Source organism: Triplophysa dalaica, chromosome 20 (assembly GCF_015846415.1).
Source record: "Triplophysa dalaica isolate WHDGS20190420 chromosome 20, ASM1584641v1, whole genome shotgun sequence".
In the NCBI taxonomy this organism is placed as follows: domain Eukaryota; kingdom Metazoa; phylum Chordata; class Actinopteri; order Cypriniformes; family Nemacheilidae; genus Triplophysa; species Triplophysa dalaica.
In genome coordinates this window covers 4,537,175-4,555,963 of record NC_079561.1, presented here as the reverse complement: position 1 = coordinate 4,555,963, position 18,789 = coordinate 4,537,175, and the positions used below count along the sequence as shown (strand labels likewise).

The 18,789-nt window shown below is 37.1% G+C and overlaps 1 protein-coding gene across 2 annotated transcripts; it reads left to right on the top strand.

Annotated features, from left to right (window-relative positions):
• The first annotated feature begins 2,309 nt into the window (after nt 1-2,309).
• Nucleotides 2,310-14,774, top strand: cacnb3b (calcium channel, voltage-dependent, beta 3b). Of its 2 annotated transcripts, none has more exons than XM_056733821.1 (14): nt 2,310-2,603; nt 6,799-6,918; nt 6,997-7,119; nt 7,352-7,473; nt 7,695-7,750; nt 9,108-9,127; nt 9,274-9,354; nt 10,095-10,153; nt 10,242-10,342; nt 10,432-10,583; nt 11,593-11,688; nt 11,807-11,977; nt 12,046-12,093; nt 12,258-14,774. In XM_056733821.1, exons 1-13 carry the CDS (start codon nt 2,562-2,564, stop codon nt 12,073-12,075), a joined length of 1,173 nt encoding a protein of 390 aa, XP_056589799.1. In that variant the 5' UTR covers nt 2,310-2,561; the 3' UTR covers nt 12,076-12,093; nt 12,258-14,774. The 2 variants fall into 2 exon arrangements, with proteins under 2 accessions (XP_056589799.1, XP_056589800.1); XM_056733822.1 differs by having other exon boundaries at nt 12,210-14,774.
• The last annotated feature ends 4,015 nt before the right edge of the window (nt 14,775-18,789 follow it).

Sequence of the window (18,789 nt, the reverse complement as noted above, 5' to 3'; positions counted from 1 at the left end):
GTTCCACATTATGGGGCACCGGTGCATTAATGCAATTGGTTTCACAGCTGTTTCTCATCAGGCAGATGTGTTTGTTTGCATTGTTAATTCATGCTCAAGAGAGCTTTCAGTATGTGGTGCTGATTTAACATCACATTGGCTATTGGAGTCTTCTGCTGGTGTTGTCACCGAAACATGCCGGGCATGAAATGATGTATGAGGGGGGGCACAAAAGGATAAAATAGAGCTATGATATTAAAGATCGGGTAACATGCTGTTTCATGCATTCTGACTTCTTTACACTGTTAGACGTGCTGGCTTCTCATGGTTAACATGGTCAACGAGTTGGACGTATGACGTCTCGAACTTTTTTCGTTTCGTAACAGGGATCCTGTTCATTTTATTGGGCAATTCCCGAGAAAAGCATGACAAGGCGAAAGAAATAGCCTGCCCACGCGCCAACTGATGAGCGACAGGAAGGCGAACATCTAAGCAAACAGTGCAACACAAAACAATGTTTAAAAGAAACCTCATGGTCGACTGTTTTATTGATACTCTTGTCAACAAGAGCAGGCAAACGATAGTATTTTTTGTTTTGTTTTAGGTTATGTTGAGGACATTCATTTTGTTTATGTTTATGGACACAACATTTTTTCAGAATTATAAGGTTCTATCTGCGTTTTACAAATTTCAGAAAATGTTGATATGTAGATGTGGAATACATGTATGGTCTCTGGCTTTTTCTTGTATAAAAGTTATTTGTTCCTGATATAATTTTTATTATATAAAATGTAAAAACTTTAAAGCTCAACATTTCTATTCAGACGCGCAGATAGAAACCTTATAATTCCAAGAGTTTGAGTATGTCTGAGCATGCATACTTTTAAAGGGAAAGTTCACCCAAAAATGAAAATTCTGTAATGAATTACTCACTCTCTAGTTGTTCCAAACCTGTATAAATGACTTTGTTCGGTTGAACACAGAGAAAGATATTTGGACGAATGCTTGTAACTAAACAGTTCTTGGAACCCATTGACTAGTAGGAAAAATAACAATGGAGGTCAAAGTATCCCAGAACTGTTTGCTGTGCTACATTCTTCAAAATATCTTATTTTGTGTTCAACAGAACAAAAAATGATAAAGAATTTTTCCATCTATGGTAGTCAATGAGGTCCAAGAACTGTTGGGTTATAAGTATTCTTTCAAATATCTTTCTCTGTGTTTATCAGAACAAAGACATATTTTTGCAGCAAAATATGTGAAACCCCTAAGCCAGTGTTATTTCAGTTGAGTTCTTACGATACCTCAAATGTTTCCAACTACTTGTAAATCGTGAGAAAATTGACATTCTAAACAGTGACACGGTGCTGTGCAGTCGTCTGTCAATGGTATCATATCTACGTTAACCTTTGTTACCGCCTTTACTGACGTAGAAACCGCATGACAACAGTGTCGTGGACAAATGCAGAAATAGTGTCTGGTGTCTAGAAGGCCCTTATTTATGGACAACAATTATTCGCAACAATTATAAAACTTTACCTCATGCGCTAAAATGATTTGTCGTTCCTGTCTGATTGATGGGGATCAGCGGTGGAGTTGAAGACAACAGATCTTATCATTCCTCGCTCCTTCACAGCTTCATCAAGCTACGGCAATGTTGTTGTTTTGATCGTGCGCCCTCTAGCGGCGATTTTTTACAAACTGCACCTTTAAGGTTACAGCCATTCGTTTCAACTTTTTTCTACTGCTAAGAACATTTTGTCAAACAAAATTTTGTGAACTTTATTTTTCCCACCCAATTGTTAGATTATTTTGCTTGATTTAAACAAACTTCGTATTCTTATATTTTCTTCCATAAAACAAGTTTTCTTGCCAACTAAATGTATCTTGTAGCTATTTAAGATAACTGTTTAAAAAAAAGACAAAAACGCTCAACAAGAAATTCTGCACAACCTGTGTAGCACACAGCTATTCTGCCATGCAGCAAAGTGTAGTAACCTGTGCGAAATATAAACTTGTCTTTTAAAATGTTATGCGGATTTATAAACCAACATAAATTTGCACCAAATAAAAATACAGAAAAGCAACATGTTCACTAGTTTTATACATGTGGACTCCACCACAAACTGCTTTTTGCTTTCTTTACATAATATCACTGCATAACCGGGCATCACAACCCGATGCGTTTCATGGGCATCCCACTTGTGTACCCCCTCAGTGTTTCCTGCGGCAGGAGCATCAGATGTCAGTGTCTCGTGTGAGAGGTAAACATCTAAACATCTCCTCCCCCGCTGAACTGGTGCAACAGCATCTCCAGCGCGTGGAGAAAATGGAGCCTGATTGAATGTGAGTGCAGGCGGAAGAAAAGCAGCAGCGGCAGAGTTTGGATGGGGTGGGGGGTGTTTGCTCTCAGCGAGCTGAACTCGACTGCTGCAGTCGAGGCATCAATTTTGTATAGGCGCTGAGTGCAGTAAGTTGGCTATCATACGGGGAGTCTTCCCGTTACTGTTGATCATGGGGAGCACCTCGCGTCTCGCTCGGCCGCAGAGTGATGCGCGGGGATATGCGCGGTGTCTATAGGCATGTCCGCGTCCGATTCAAGCGCAGCGCTGCTCAGCTGCAAGGTAGGGATGCTTCGCCTTCGTTCTTTCCTTCCTCGCTCTCCCTCTCGTGCACTTTATCTCTGTCACTTTCTCTCTCTCGTTCTCTCTCACTCTCGCCGTGTTACATTTTTCCTCCATGTGATTCTGTAATCAATCAGTGCTGCTGCTGCTGCTTTGGTGGAGTGAATGAATTTTGCATGCATTCCGCCTGCCTCATAGTCTATTAATAACCTCCTATAAGCCTTTTTTATGAATAAATGATTCTCGGTCGAGATGCAAAACTGGCTTTTAGACATGCGGATGCATTTAATTGATACATGCTCATCCGTTCTGCTCCTTTAATTTAGGTTTTGGGGAAATTATTAATTTGTTGAATATATTAATGTGATGAATATATGGTACAGTTGTTCAAATGTCTTGACGTGCATATCACACCTGTTCCTGTGTTAAAATAGAGTGACAGCAAGGGGTATGACTTTGAAAGCTTGTTTTTAGTTTTTGCATCTGGTCAATATTGCTCAATTCCTTTTTTGAGAGTGGATATGTTGACCAAGACCAGTGTCTCTCGACTGGTTTTGCTCTAGGACCTAGACTTCACAGTATCAGCGTTGCAGGTGATTTATTGTAAATAGAGATTCTGATGATTTCCTTTACAAATACAATGAAGCCGTTGTTTATTATTAAAACCAGTACAAAATTCCTTTACTGCCTAATTTTATTAGGATTTAATGGTGTTCTGTTGTTTCCCATAACATTACCAGATCATATACCATTAGTTTCCATTAAAACCAATACAGTTCAATTCTATATAAAAAAAGGAATTATTTTTATATACTGTCGTAGGGTAACTAAGACCTGTTTTACTGCACATATGCATTGTTGTTCTTTTGTTGCACAAATTGCTTCTATTGTTTTCACCTACTTTGTAAGTCGCATTCCATAAAAGCTGCTAAATTAATAAATATAAATGTACAGTAAAACTGTCTGCAATGGATTCGGTTGTTTTGTTTTTTTGAATATGGCTTTTAAATAGGTTTGTTCTATGTGTTTAGATTCTGGCATTTGATACTTGTTCACTCAAAAATGAAAATTGTGTAATGAATTACTCACCCAGAGTCAAGTTGTTCCAAAACTGTACATTTATTTTTGGTTAAACACAAAGAAAGATATTTGGAAGAATGTTAGCAACTGAGATGTCTGGGGCACCATTGACTACCATAGTAGAATAGATTATTCTATATTTTTTTGTTCTGTGAACACAGAAGAATATATTTTGAAGAATGTAGGAAAACAAACAGTTCTGGGGTACCTTATGTTTTTTCTACTATGATAGTCAATTTTGCCTCAGAAATGTCAGTTGCAAACATTCTTCCCAACATCTTTTTTTGTGTGTTCATTAGAAAAAACAAAAGATATAAAGATTTGGAAAACTTGAGGTTGAGTAATTCATGACAGAATTTTCATTTTTGGGTGGACTATCCCTTTAAGTGATGTGGCATCCAGAAAAATCATTGAGAAGAGTTTTATCAAAAACCTGCACCATTTAATTCCTTTATTTCTTTATCTCATGCCTATACATGTGGTTTTGAATGGTGCACAGTTGCCTGTTGGAGAGATCCACCCACCTCTCTCTGCTCTGGCCTCATCACAGTCAGGTTCTCTGCAACCAACCTCCAACTCCATGCTGTTCACACTGCAACAGACACATAAGAGACGAGTGAAATACATTCTGACAATATTAAAGCATGATGCAGTTGAAACTCTGAGCTTTATGATAGTGAATGGCTGTTATCTAACAAGCCATGTGAACAAGTGAAGTTTCGTGGTGTTTTTTTGCCCCCTGTTGGCTGTAAGCTGTTACTGCGCATGCTGCACAACAAGTTATTATAATAATAATGCAACGTGTTTAATGGCACGTTCAAAACACCCAAGGTCACCTCACAAACAGGCAAAATATACAATTATAGTAAAATTCGGTGGACAAGACAAAAAACACAACAAACACTTAGAATACACAGATAAAATGCAGATAACACTCAGTGGAGCATATGATGAAAAAGCCTCAGTTAAAAGACATGTTTTAAAAGTCCGCAAGCATCGCTGTTTCGGATATCTAAAGGAATGGAGTTCCATAGGCGGGCGCACCCATGGTAGTGATTCGTATCTGAGGTACCACTGAGAAGATGAAGATCTGAGAGCACGTGAAGGTGTGTAAACGTGAAGATTTTCTGTAAGATATTGGGGTTCAAGATGGGGTGCCTTGTAAGTAAGTAACATAATCTTCAAATCGACTCGATATTTTACTGGAAGGCAGTGCAATTGCTGGAGAACTGGAGAAATGTGCACAGTAGAAGGTGTACTAGAAAGAACACAAGCTGCAGAATTAGTAGTACTGGACTAGCAGGTAAAATAAGACAGGATGCTTTGACATACATTAGTTACATCATGTCCATTTTGCTGTACACTTTGATATTCCTAGGGTTCTTCTGATGCATTATTTGTCTTACATAAGCTTTGTTCACGGTTGTTTCCGGGAAAGGCTGATGGTTAGAATGTATGTTGAAAGTGGAATATCAGACGAGGTGTTGTGGAAACACTCTAAGCCGATGAGGTTGCCATGCACTGTGTCTTTTAAAGGATTACATTACTCTATCGATCCAGGTACTGAGCGAAAAAATTGCCTAGTCTGTCAGGTCATCTAAAAAAGACTCAGAGTTAATGTAAAATGTATGTGTATGGAATTCAAAATGTGTGTTGTCAGAGACGCAGCAGTTTAGTTTAATGCGCTCTGACACATTGATGGTTTTAGAGGGGTTTTGGAAAACGAGGACCAGCTTCACGCCATCTTGGGCAAGCTGGAAGGCCAGGTTAAAAGGATAGTTCACCCACAAATAAAAATTCTGTCATCATTTATTAAGTCTCATGCATTTAAAACTGAATATGACTATTTCTTCTGTGGAACACAAAGAAACATTGTGAGAAATGTCTCAGGGGTTTTGTGTCCAAATAATGGATGTCAATGGGGTCAGTGTTGTTGGGTTGCCAACGTTCTTCAGAATATCTTCTTTTGTGTTCTGCAGAAGAAAGAAAGTCATAAGATTTTAATTACCCACAATGTTTGGGTGAACTATCCCTTTAAATCAGAGCAGCAAACCACTTTAACATTGTGCTTGACGTTTATTATTAGACATACAATCATACCTAAAAAAGATGCATAAGAAGTATCTTATGTGGCTACATTTGTATTCTCTTTTGTGTTTCCACAATTTGTACATTGTATTCTTTAGAAATGGTAATGTTAAACATATCTTTCTTTTCATGTATTTTAACAATTCCAAACAACTTAGAGATGACCATGACATAGATCATCCAATGATTTGTTGAGGACATCTGTGTGATCCTCTCCTCCCAAGGTTGCTTTTTAATGAACATGTTCATTTAAATAGAGGTATATTTTAATCACAGACACTGTATGAATTACTTAGACTGTGTCTGCTTAATTATGCTTTGTTCCTTTGGATGGTGGGAGCTGCAGATGCCCGCAGCCTGTGGCTGGCTTTGATATTTAAATGATATCCTCACTGTTTTAGGCTCGGAGGGGAGAGAAAAGAGCAGTTGAATGTGTAATAGACTTTTCCACACCCACCAACACGTGACTTTAAATTACAATTAAATTTTTCAATAATTTGTTTTGCCTGTTAGTGTGCAACGGTAAAATAATAAATGTATTGATGACATTATTTTGATTTATGTGTTTATTTAAGGTTTATATTTGAAGGTCCAGTCTATAGAATTTGGCGGCATCCAGCGGTGAGATTGTGAATTGCAACCAATGGCTAACTCCCGTTCTTTTCAAACACTATGGAGGCTGACACAGAGCTAAGATGTCAGCACGTTTTCGCTTCTTTACCGAAGGAGAGCAGTTTGTCCGTTTAGGGCTACTGTGTATGTAGACAGAAATAGCTAAGGTAATAAAAACATAACACTTCATTATGTAAGGTCTTTATATACCTCTGAAGATATAGTTATGTTTATTAAACTAGATTTCTGTTAAAAGATCCTCCAAATTACACACTGGACCTTTAAAACCTCTATTTACTTTGTTAGGTAAGGTAAGGTAAGGTAAGGTCAGGTTCTCCATTCTCTCTCTCTCTTTGCTCTATGTGACAGCCTGTCTCTTTGTTGCAGTCACATTCTGCTCTTGTCCGTTTTGCAGAGTTCAGCTGATTCCTACACGAGCAGGCCATCTGATTCCGACCTGTCCCTGGAGGAGGACAAGGAGGCGTCTCGGCGTGAAGCCGAGCGCCAGGTCCTGCTCCAGCTCGAGAGAGCCAAGGTGCACTTACTCATACAGACTTTCATTACTTCTTTCGTTTCTGTTTGCTCAGAGTTTTTTATTTATTTATATTTGCAGACCAAACCTGTGGCATTTGCAGTCAGAACCAATGTCAACTACTGTGGGGCTCTGGACGAGGACTGTCCGGTTCAGGGTGCCGCCATCAACTTTGAAACCAAAGATTTTCTACATATAAAAGAGGTGAGATAAGAGAAGTTTTAAGGAACTCCCTAGATGTTCCTCTACACATTGACTTTCTTTTGAGGGTGTTATCAACACATTTACACAATTACAAAAAATATGCTATTAACAAAATTTGGACATCCAAACTGAAAGTCATACTGGTTTAGAAACTGGAATTGTAAATGATGACAGAATTTAAACTAAATCTGTATTGGTTAGTGTATTGAGCTCATTGTTTTACATCCTCCAGAAGTACAATAATGACTGGTGGATTGGGAGGCTGGTAAAGGAAGGAGCAGATATTGCTTTCATTCCCAGTCCTGTTAAACTGGAGGCCATGCGCATCAAACAGGAACAGAAAGCAGCTCAGAGGTTGGACCAACAATTACATCTCATCATTATGGTCATTTTAAAATGTCCTGTAAATCAACATTGATGAGTTCTGTATGTGCTTCTATATCCAATTATTGTAATTTGGGATGAAGATTGCTATTTCTTAGAAAACAGATTCTTTCTTGTATAAACAGAAAGCATTTAGTAATTCATTTGCATGTATATTTCAATGTTTTCTCATGTGTTTATGTTATTAACAGAAAAGCAGGAGGCAATGCATCATCTGGGAGCTGGAGATCTACACCTCCTTCTGCAGGTGAGAGGTATTTAACTACTCAAATACAGTATTTGAACGACAGACACATTACTGAAATGACATTATTTCAGCTGTAATCCTAAATATTAACGATAGTTCCCTAAAAAATAGAAATTTCTGTCATAGTTTATTCACCCCCATGTCATTCAAAATATGTCTTATACCCGAATAAGACAGTGTTCAGACTTGACTTCTTTTTCGAAGCAGCTAGCGTCTGTTTTACATTATAATCCTATGGAGTAAACCGTGTTTTCCAAAAACGTCCTGAGCGTTTTTTTAAACGCCAGCACCGGCGTCTTTTTCTGCAGCTCAGGGCGTCTTTTTAAGTTGAAAAAAGTTCAACTTTTCTGAGAAAAAAACGCTTTTCAAACCAATGACAAGGGAGTAGTCGTTTCCATGAAAACATGCGAGGGAGGTGATTGGTCGAGAATGATCAAGCTCGGGAAAAAAACGTCCGAAACTACGGTTGGAGCATAGTTTTGTATAAATGTAAGTTGAACTTTCACTTTCAATAACTTTTGATTGCATTTCTGTCGAGAAATTAGTATTGTAGTTTTTAAATATGTGATGAGTTGTTGCAAAGACGCTCTCTGTTTATTATTCAGAATGACTTCCGTTACATTGCCTAACTGTTTCTCTGAGCTGCTTTTTTGCACAGATGTAGCCTCTGAAGTCGTGGCATTCGGCTGCTATTTGTAACCAAACGCGGCCAGCGTGTTTTGTTTTTTTTACAAAAAAAAGCGCTTTTGTCAACTTTGTTCTTGTCGAAAAAGACGTCAAGTGTGTTCAAGCCCTAAGAATCATTTTTTACTGAACAGAAAAGAAGATATGTTGAGGAATGGGTTTTGTGTCCTGTCCATACAAGGGAAGTGAATAGGTATTTACATTTACATTTATGCATTTGGCTTACGCTTTTATCCAAAGTGACATACATTGCATGATACTATACATTTGTATTCGAGTATGTGGCGTGCAATCCCTGGGATCAAACCCATGACCTTGGCGTTGCTATCACCATTCTCTAACCACTGAGCAACACGAAAGCATAGTTTATTTACCAAAATTCTTCAAACAATCTTCTTTTGTGTTCTGTAGAATAAAGAAAGTCATACAGGTTAGGATTTGACATGAGGGTGAGTAAATGATGAAAGAGTTTTCATTTTGGGGTGACTTATCCCTTTAAGTGCTTGGTGATCATATACAGATCTGTTATTTCTCCAAACTTTGTTTGAGGTTTCAATTAATTTGATCTTTTAGCGAGATTAATTCCATTGTAAATGTACAAGAATTTACTCATTCCACATGCTAACGGCCTCTATAGGTTTTTCTTAAACACTTTTCTCTTGTTTTCAAAAAGCCAAACAGAAGCAAAAGCAGGTTAGTGGTTTAGGTTGCTTCTTTACTCCCGTAATGCATCACTTTCCAAAAACTGATATGACCTGTTAAGTTTGTGTCCGGCCTCTGTGTCTCTTCAGATAGTAAAGATACAGAATATGTAAGATCTGTATTTGTGTGTATTGCAGACGGAGCATGTTCCCCCCTATGATGTTGTTCCATCAATGAGGCCTGTTGTTCTGGTGGGTCCCTCACTGAAAGGCTATGAGGTAACTCTACTAAATTAGATTATTGTTATATTTATAGAAACAAGCCAGTTTTATGATGTATCTACGTGTATGCTGGGTCAAAAAGTAACATTCACTAAGCGCTAAATTGACTTTGTGCTTAAAAGTCCTGGAACTGTAACATATACTTTAAACTGAAGGAATGACAGTCTGAAACATATTTGTGTGGCTCAAGCGAATTAAGAATCAAAGGATATCATCTATCTGTCAGTAATAATTTCACAAGAAAAGTCTGGTTAGTGTGAAGTTTTGTACTTTTTAAACTGTACCTCTATTGACAATTTACTCTATCAAGGATTTCTCCAGAATATATATCTATATGTGGCAAAATGTTAATTTGGGACCCTGTATGTGAATTTCCAGGCATTGTAAGATGTTTTTCTTGTAATTTGGCTTGTCAGTGGATTCATGAACCTGAAATATTTAAGTATAGCTGTGGCACACAGCTCTGGATGCATTCACTAGTCAGTTCTTTAACACCGGGTACCTTCTTCTACAGCATCTATTTCTGGAGTCATTCATTTTTCACTCCTGTGTCTAAATAAATCCACATCACCCAAACCACATTATATACAGCTCTTCTTTCAAATCACTGGCAGAGGACTCCTTTATTTTCTCCTCGATTCCCTGGACAACAAAATGACTGGTTGAATGTTGAAATCTCCTGGTTCATTTCACATGTAACATTTTAGACACTACGTTTACAATGTCTTGTTGCGCAGGTAACCGATATGATGCAGAAAGCGTTGTTTGACTTCCTGAAGCACAGGTTTGATGGGAGGTAAGTGGAAAAGCTTTTGGTGTGAATTCTAACTTTTGTTTTGTACCAAGTACTATTGTTGGTTTTGTTGGTTTGTGGTCTCTGGCAGGATCTCTATCACACGCGTAACGGCAGATCTGTCTCTGGCCAAGCGATCTGTATTGAATAAGAAAGCTATTATGGAAAGGTCCAACACGCGATCCAGTCTGGGTGAGTGACATTATACTGGATAGAGATTTCACAGAGCATTATTATAAAGAGTAATAAAATATCTGTTTGTTATTTTATTATTTTCTCAGCGGAGGTGCAGAGTGAGATAGAGAGAATATTTGAGCTGGCTAAAAGCCTGCAGCTGGTGGTCCTGGATGCAGATACAATTAACCACCCCGCACAGCTTCTCAAGACCTCACTCGCTCCCATTGTAGTATATGTGAAAGTGTCTTCTCCAAAGGTACAGCATTTTTTATCCAGTCAATAAATGTGTTTATTTGTTTATGTCTTTTAAAAAACTAATTATTATGTTGATTATGATTATTAATTATTATAATTTTCACCCTTGTCTAATACAGAAATATTAAAGTTTTTGTTTTTAAATATTCATATTTGGAATTAGCTTTTATTTTTATATTTTTACTTTTCATATTCATTTTAGTTTAATTTTAGCCATTTTTTCATTGTCCATATGTCATGTTATTATTATTATTTTAATTTATTACATTGCTTTACAAGCAAATTTATTTTATTAAATAAATTTAATTTATTAAAAAATATTTATTTAAATAGTTTCTATTAATTTTCAATTGATAATTTTGGTGCCTCAATTTAAACTTAAGTTTATTGTGAAGGCAACGTTTCTAAAAAATGTTTTTTGTTTAGTTTAAGTTTAATTTGTCAATATAATCTTTTATTTAATTGAACAGAAATGTTTAAAAAAAAAATAAACTTTAATAAATTTCCCCTTAAACAATTAAGAGAAAGTCCATCAAAACTTATTTTGAACAAATGTATAATTATAAATTATTTAAAATACATTTTGAGACTGACTGACTGAGACTTAACAATGAGTGAACATTTTAATGTTTTTATTATAAAGTCGACAGAAAGTGAAAATGAATTCTCATGAGATGCATGTTGAACATTGTTTGTAAACAAATGTAATAAAGTATTGAGTAATAAGAAGTCTGTGTTTTTGGATCTTTAAAGTGTTTTAAAAAAAGATTTTCTTAACGTTTAGAGCTTAAAATTGCCCAAAGTGAAAGTAACCCGAAAATATTATGCACCAATGCTTTCTTCACAGCTCTTAATTTTCCACAAGTACCTTTTATGGTTATTTTTTATGAAAAACGTTTTACATACCTGAAACAACATGTAACTGCGGTATAGATGTATAGGTCACTAAGTCAATGTCTTTCAAAACTTCCAAAAGTGCTTCTCATTTTCTCACTGTCACTCCACACCAGGTCCTTCAAAGACTCATTAAATCCAGAGGGAAATCTCAAAGCAAACATCTCAACGTACAAATGATGGCAGGAGATAAACTCGTGCAGTGCCCACCAGTGAGTCCTGCAGACTGTAAACATGCATAGCTCTCATTATTGTACACACATTTAGCTAAAGCGCTGATCCTACAGTTTCTGCATCATTACGGTTTGTCCTCACCACTTCTGTCTTCAGGAAATGTTTGACGTCATTCTGGATGAGAATCAGTTAGAAGACGCTTGTGAACACTTAGCTGAATATTTGGAAATATACTGGCGGGCCACTCACCTTCCAGGTTCCGCCCCTATGAACCCTGTGGTGGAGCAAAATGTGGTAACCCCGCCGTCAGCCAACTCCAGCCAACAGGTGAGTTTATAAATGTTGGCATATCACATCTGCAATGACGATTTCTTAAACGCGTAATCTTTATCTAGTTCTCAGAGACGCAGGAACTAATTGAATGAGCACTACCACGAATAACGGTGAGTTTTAAATCAACTACAAAATAATGCTTCGAAATACTTGATTCTGATTGGTCAATCGTGACATTCTGCAGTCAAAACTGTTTTTACAAAATAAACTAAGCTTGTTACCACAGGGCACCTAACCCATGATGATCTCTTCCTCCACGTCATGATTCTTACAGAGTGGTCTGAGTAAAACAAAACATTCGGGAAAGACCCCCAGAATATTCCTCTAAGGCCAGCCACTCACTGCCCCAGAATGATATGAGGGCTCAAAGCAGCTGCCCACCGATTAGAAAGAAGAGGAGTGGACGGATGGAGATAAAGATGAGCGCTTGCGAGGAATTGGACCAATCCCAGCCTCACTGTGAGGTCACGCCCCCTTTCCCTGCACTAACACGCGTGTCGTCCTCAACATCTCAGGACCACTCTGCTGCAGGCCTTCAGCCGACACACACTAATAAAATTTCTCAGATACACACGCTCGACTGATCTGATGTACAGATGGGTTATGATGAGATGCCGTGTTGTGCTGTTAGACAGTTTGCACGGTACAACCATCTTAAAATGAATCCCCTAATAAGCAACGGTGCTGGCCACACACAATAAGAAAGCTCACCTTTAAACTGCGTATTAATGGGGTCAGATTAACCTGAAAGCATCCTTAATGTGCAGGGCTTCCTTAAGACCGATTAGTCAATGAGTTATTTATGGTAGACCATCGAGAGATGATTTTTAGTATTGCACACTGAAACCCACAGCGAGATAAACGGTGTTCTGGAGCCCCTTGGTGGTCCCGTCTGTCCGGCAGGTTCAATCTCCTGTTTTTATCCCTGGTGTCTCTTTGGCGCTGACATCAGAGATCTCTCACCGTTTTCCCACAGAGGTGCCCTATAAAACTAACATGAACCCGCACAACTGCCAGTCAGCTCACTCAACCTCCACCTCTTACAATTTTTTTTATATAGTTTTACACTATAGTCAAATACAGTTTGCTTAAAGGAACAGTTCACCCAAAGAAGAAAAGTAAAATAAATATAATTAAATAATAAGAATTACAATTATTTACAATTTTAGACTGAAAACCTCTTTTATTTATCTTATAAGATTAATTTAACAGATAAAGATACAGATAAAACTGCATCTTTAAAGTTTTATCATTGATTATATTGGACGTTGTCGGTGAAACTGTTTGTCAACTAGTCATTCATCAATATTTCCAACCACATCAACTTCATCATTTCAATAAGATGAGTAAAAGTAGACCACATGAATGTTTTCCCACTGTTGCACTGATCAGCATCATTGAACAATGTTACAGTCTTTATACTAATTGTTTTGAGTGACCTCTACTGGTCATGTTTAAAACCCTTTTACAAGAATTTGCAAAAATTCTTTATTTACTTTCATTCCTTTAACTTAATTTTCCATTTAACTTCTGGAAAACAAAATTACGGTTTAAATAGAGAATGTGGTGGTCTTTCTTTCCCATGCAAGGGAATTGGTACTGGATCTTTCAAACATTCAAGGAAGAAAAAGAACCATTCAGTTATCAGAAAGGTTGTCAAGCTGTCCTTTCAACTAGTGTGCTAAAAATCTTCTAAAGCTGTACAGTAGATTTGATCTCCTGTTTTTGGTGCATTCAGGAGATTTCTTGAATAAACTTGTGATGTCGTGAAAGAATCATCCAGACAATGATTCGTTCACAAATTGGATCGTTTTTTATCTTTCCCGCATAGACACTTATTTGCATGATAAGTGATGATCTTGATGACACATCTGCTGCTGTGTTCTTGCTTGCTGTTCTTCCGTAAAACAACACAAGTTATAACACATTTTACAGAATGACTTATTTGCAAGACAATCTCTTATATAAGATCACTTATTTTACTCTTGGCATACATGCAGATGCAGTCTCATTGTGTATTGCGAATCATAACTATGCATGACAAACTTTACAGCCATTTGTAGAAAGCCACTTCACTGTATTCTTAATAAAAGCGATACAATGGCCAGAAAAAGATGCATATAACCCATCAAAATACTGCTTGAATATCTTGCACACTAAAAGTCATTTGCCTAGAATAGCACAAACAAAATAATAAGCTTTATTAATTAAATATGTACATATGTGATATTATTTGCTTATATTGAACAAAACCTTTTTATTTGAGCCCATGCTTAATCTTGTTTGCTGTTTGGTTTACATAAGGCACATTTTTAAATCAAGTTATATGGTTTGAAAAGCAACATGCAAGCTTTAAAGCACAATAACAGGACCACTAAAACAAGCTCTTCCTAATGAGAAATATGCTTGATGTTCTTCCAGGTGATTTGTACAGTCAAGAACAATGTCTTTGGGTCTTCAAAGTAGATTTGAATTGCTGATTGTTTATTTTAATAGATATTTATGTTGTTCTGCACCACAGATTACTGTTCTGTATGCCACACTGGAGGAAAGAGGAAGACAATAACAAAGGTCTATCACAGAATAAAGGGAAATCAATATGATTGCACTATTTTATCCTTTGGTTTGATTTACGATGCAATAAATGCACTGTAAGTGTGTAAACCATCTTCCAATACAGTTATTTGTAACATTGTACTAATGTGACAACACTGACCCAGCACTAAGTTCTGATAAAAGACAAAATTGAAAAGTACCTGATGCTGAACAGAATATTTTGTGCTTCTGAGAAACAAAGAATTAAAAGGAAAAGAAAAAACATGTTTTCTGCTTCTCTCTGTGTACGTTTCATTTAATAAGAAAATTTGAAGATCAGTCACAAAGTGTGTGCTAATACTGCGTTTAAGACACCCCGGATATTTCCCACCTCTAACCAGAAATAATTTTTTGGAACGGCGATCTTTTAATGTTAATAAATACATGGAGCCTGGTTTCAGAGACATGGACATCAGTAAGGTTTTTTTTCTATGGCATTTTAATAAAGCGACTTAAATATCTTAAATTAAATTAGGCATAGTATTGGTTTAGGCTATGGCTATAAAACCAATCCGTAATGTTTAAAGAATGCTAAATCATAACGAAATTATTTAAATGTTACTAAATCCACATGTAACCTGTCTGCCTTGACTAGTAATTAACTCAAAATTTTAAGATATCCAGGTAATATATAGTTTTTTGGTCGAAACATTTTTTACAGTGTTTCAAATGTCCACTAGGTGGCAGTGCATGAGCTCTTGCTGTGGAATTGGAGAGCAAAGGAATTTAACCCTTGTGTGGTGCTCTTTAAAAAATATGATTTTATTGGTGATAAATGATAGGCTAAATATATATTATAATATATGATAAACGATCAATATTAACCATACAGGCCTATGCTTTGTTTAATATTTAGCACCTTGATTGTAAAAAAGCATCGAGTAACATGTTTTATTATTATGTTGCTTGTTATTGGGATAAAGTAAACATCTGATAAGTATTTAACACACATGTTGCTCTATTGATTTAAAAACTTGTGGATCCACTTTATACCGCAAACATTGACTATGAAACAAAAACAGGAACTGCATAAAAGGTGGTGCTTAAATGTGTTTCACTGGGTAATTTTTGTAAGAAATTTAGTTCAAATATAGCTTTCACGTGTGAACGAGAAAAAATGAAATCCTGTAGAACTTCACCATACCGTAAAATCACCATACCGTAATTTGTTCCCCCTAAAAATTCCCCATGTAAAAAAAAACAGGGTCAAACTAATCCAAACACCCGGATTTATGCTTGAAACTGTACATAAATATAATATATGATAATGATATAATTTACAAATGCTCATTCCTGCAGCTCATACAGAATGCAATGTTAAAACATCTGTTGTTGCCGTTTTGAATTCCAAAGCACGTCAAGACTGTTTGTCATTGTGTTTACAGGCACCGTGAAGCACCTACACCATACTTCCACACTTCCCCTGCGCTACTGAGTGCGGGTCACCCTGGCACAGGATCTCATTAGCACTTGCTAATTAGCTGCCTGCTGTGTTTCTGTCTGGTGCAAGTGGGCGGTTGTAGGTCAGGGGGTGTTTCGGAGTCTCTCTACCTCTCTTTTCTCTCTCTGCTGGTGTTTCAGCAAGAGATGATTACCGGTGTGGCCCGATACGCCCGATAGTGCAACATCCCCTGTCATCAGACCGTAACGACCCTGTAACACAGCTCAAAGGGGGATTTCAGTAATGAGAGAGAGACGTGGATCCAGACATGGGTTGGTGAGCAAACTGCAAAATTCGAGAGAGCATTTCCACAGATTCTCTTGACCCCATCGGGCTGTTTATCAGATCCACACGTGCCCCAGAACAAATGGGCTTTGCTGTTTCCATATGCTACTTCTCTTCATTTCTCCATGCTCCATTTCCTCCCTGAAAGGCTGACGCTAAAAAGCTTTCATTTTTATCTCCGAATGACACAGCCATCTGTCACACGCGAGGTTTTATCTTCTACTGAACATCAGCACATATGAAACAGCACAAAGCAGAGAAATGACAAGCTTGTTTTCTTTTTTTACAGCTGGTGTACAGTACATGTACAAACAAATAAGTATTCGTTTAAAAGGACATACCAAATGACGAACATCCTACGTGTAGAACAACAGAATGAAAATATAACGCATATACAGACAGCATAGAGTTTGTTGGCTTGCAAATAAGTCATTCTGGTTATTATGATACTTTCAATGAACTTGCAACAGCAATTAACATACGCGTGTAAACCAAACATGATGTCCTAGAGGTCCTTTCAGAAGCAAATTAGGGAATTCACACATCATTAAAGGATATTGCCATTAGGAGGATGGACAAGAATGTGTTAATAGGCCTATTGTCCTCATGTCTGTGGGTAATGATGCTAAATGAACATAATTGAATTGATTACTTTAAAGACAAAGAGTTTGTCCGAATATGCAGGAAATCTTAAAAAAGGCCATCCTTAAATACGCATGTGACAGACCTCCCTGATAAGTATAGAACATTCTGTTGTTCTAGTCATAGGGTGTTCATCATTTGGTATGTTTGTCATTTCGTATGTTCTTTTAAATTAATTGTTATGAGTTTGTACATGTACTGTACATGCATGTGATATACCTCCCTGATAAGAATGCACTTTATATCACACGTGGTTTCGACCAATGTTTACAAAACATTTGATAAAATGCTAAATGACTTACTACTAGTTATACAGAATGTATATGATGTGGTCTATACCGACATAAAGATGTTTAAATATTGCTCATAATAAATATTGGTGTTTATAGGAAAACGCTGATGAAATCTAGCACGGTTTTGTCCGTTTTTTTTACATACCCAGAAGTAAAATATCGTTGTGACCATGAACCTTAGAGGTTGAATAGTACCTCCTGACACCTACTTCCTCCGTCTCGTGCAGCAGATTGTGAGGTGGCACTTGGAGATGTTGTTTATTCAGCTCCACCTGCTTCCCTGCGCTTTATGCCCTGCTCTTACAGCCAGGGAATTCTTCTCTCATACATACTTCATGGGGTCTCCACCTATGCAGCAGATACTAGACTCCTCATCCATAACGTCCCTAACTGCTTCATACGGCATGATAAAAAGATCTTCCCAGACAGAGGATTCAAGCATACAGAGTGTATTCTAGGGGACATTTGCTGTGTAAGATCAATGAGTCTCATGAGAATATAGAAACAAGCATGCAATCCATTATGACTGCAGTAAATCCTCCTTCAGATATGCTCGGCAAAATGAATGTGCTGGAGAACTTCTGTATGATAAAAAATTGAATTTTGTAAACGGGGAAGGAAGGTGAGAAATGTTTACTTAAGGTCTATTCTTCCCAGCCTGCATTCTTAAATGTGCTTAACATACAAAGATAACCTTGAAGGTGTCAGAGTCTGTCTGTATCTGATCTTACAGAGCACTAGCCTTCTGAGACTCCCTTAGGGCAGATATGCCGGACTGCCCCATCAGCCCAATAAACTCGTGTCCTCACAGCCATCAAAAACAAAGCTTCAGTGTGTCTAAAACAAACACAGACAGGGATCAAAGAGTAATAATCCCGTCAGCAAATCGTGTAAACATCGAATGTTATGCAGTTTGAGTCAAGGGGGTTTTTATGAGGGAGGTCATGCGGAAAACTTTCCAGTAAAATATTAGACAGTGTGGAAAATAAAATCAATAATTAAAAAAGGAATGCTTAAACGGATACAACTGAGGTTGTTATTATCTTGATAAATAAAAAGCAAACACGGGAATGAAACCAAAACTACACTAGACGTTCTATGGAAAGAAAATTGCTACTGAAGGATCATTTGTGACCCTGGACAACAAAACCAGTCTTATGGGTCAATTTCTCGTAATTGAGATTTTTTTTTTAGAAATATAAAGCTTTCTACCGATGTATGGGATGTTACGATATGACAATAAATGGCTAAAACTCCGTTTAAAAAGCCGTTTAAAACTCTTGAATCTGAGAGTACGAAAAATATTGAGAAAATGGCCTTTAAAATTGTTAGTCAGAGGCACTGTAGCAGGCCATCCAACCACAAAAGTAAAGTTTTTATATATTTAGGAAGGGAAATTTACAAATATCTTCATGAAACATGATCTTAACTTAATACCCTAATGATTTTTGACATAAAAGAAAAATCAATAATTTGGACCCATACAATGTATTTTTGGCTTTTACCTAAAATGTAACCGTGCAACTTAAGACTGGTTCTGTGATCCAGGG

Bases quoted from the DNA above. Each gene is read 5' to 3' on its own strand.
- cacnb3b (XM_056733821.1), top strand. From the start codon at position 2,562: ATGTCCGCGTCCGATTCAAGCGCAGCGCTGCTCAGCTGCAAG. The intron at 7,120-7,351 runs GTGAGATAAGAG...TACATCCTCCAG, and splicing joins ATTTTCTACATATAAAAGAG to AAGTACAATAATGACTGGTG. The intron at 11,978-12,045 runs GTGAGTTTATAA...ATCTTTATCTAG, and splicing joins CAGCCAACTCCAGCCAACAG to TTCTCAGAGACGCAGGAACT.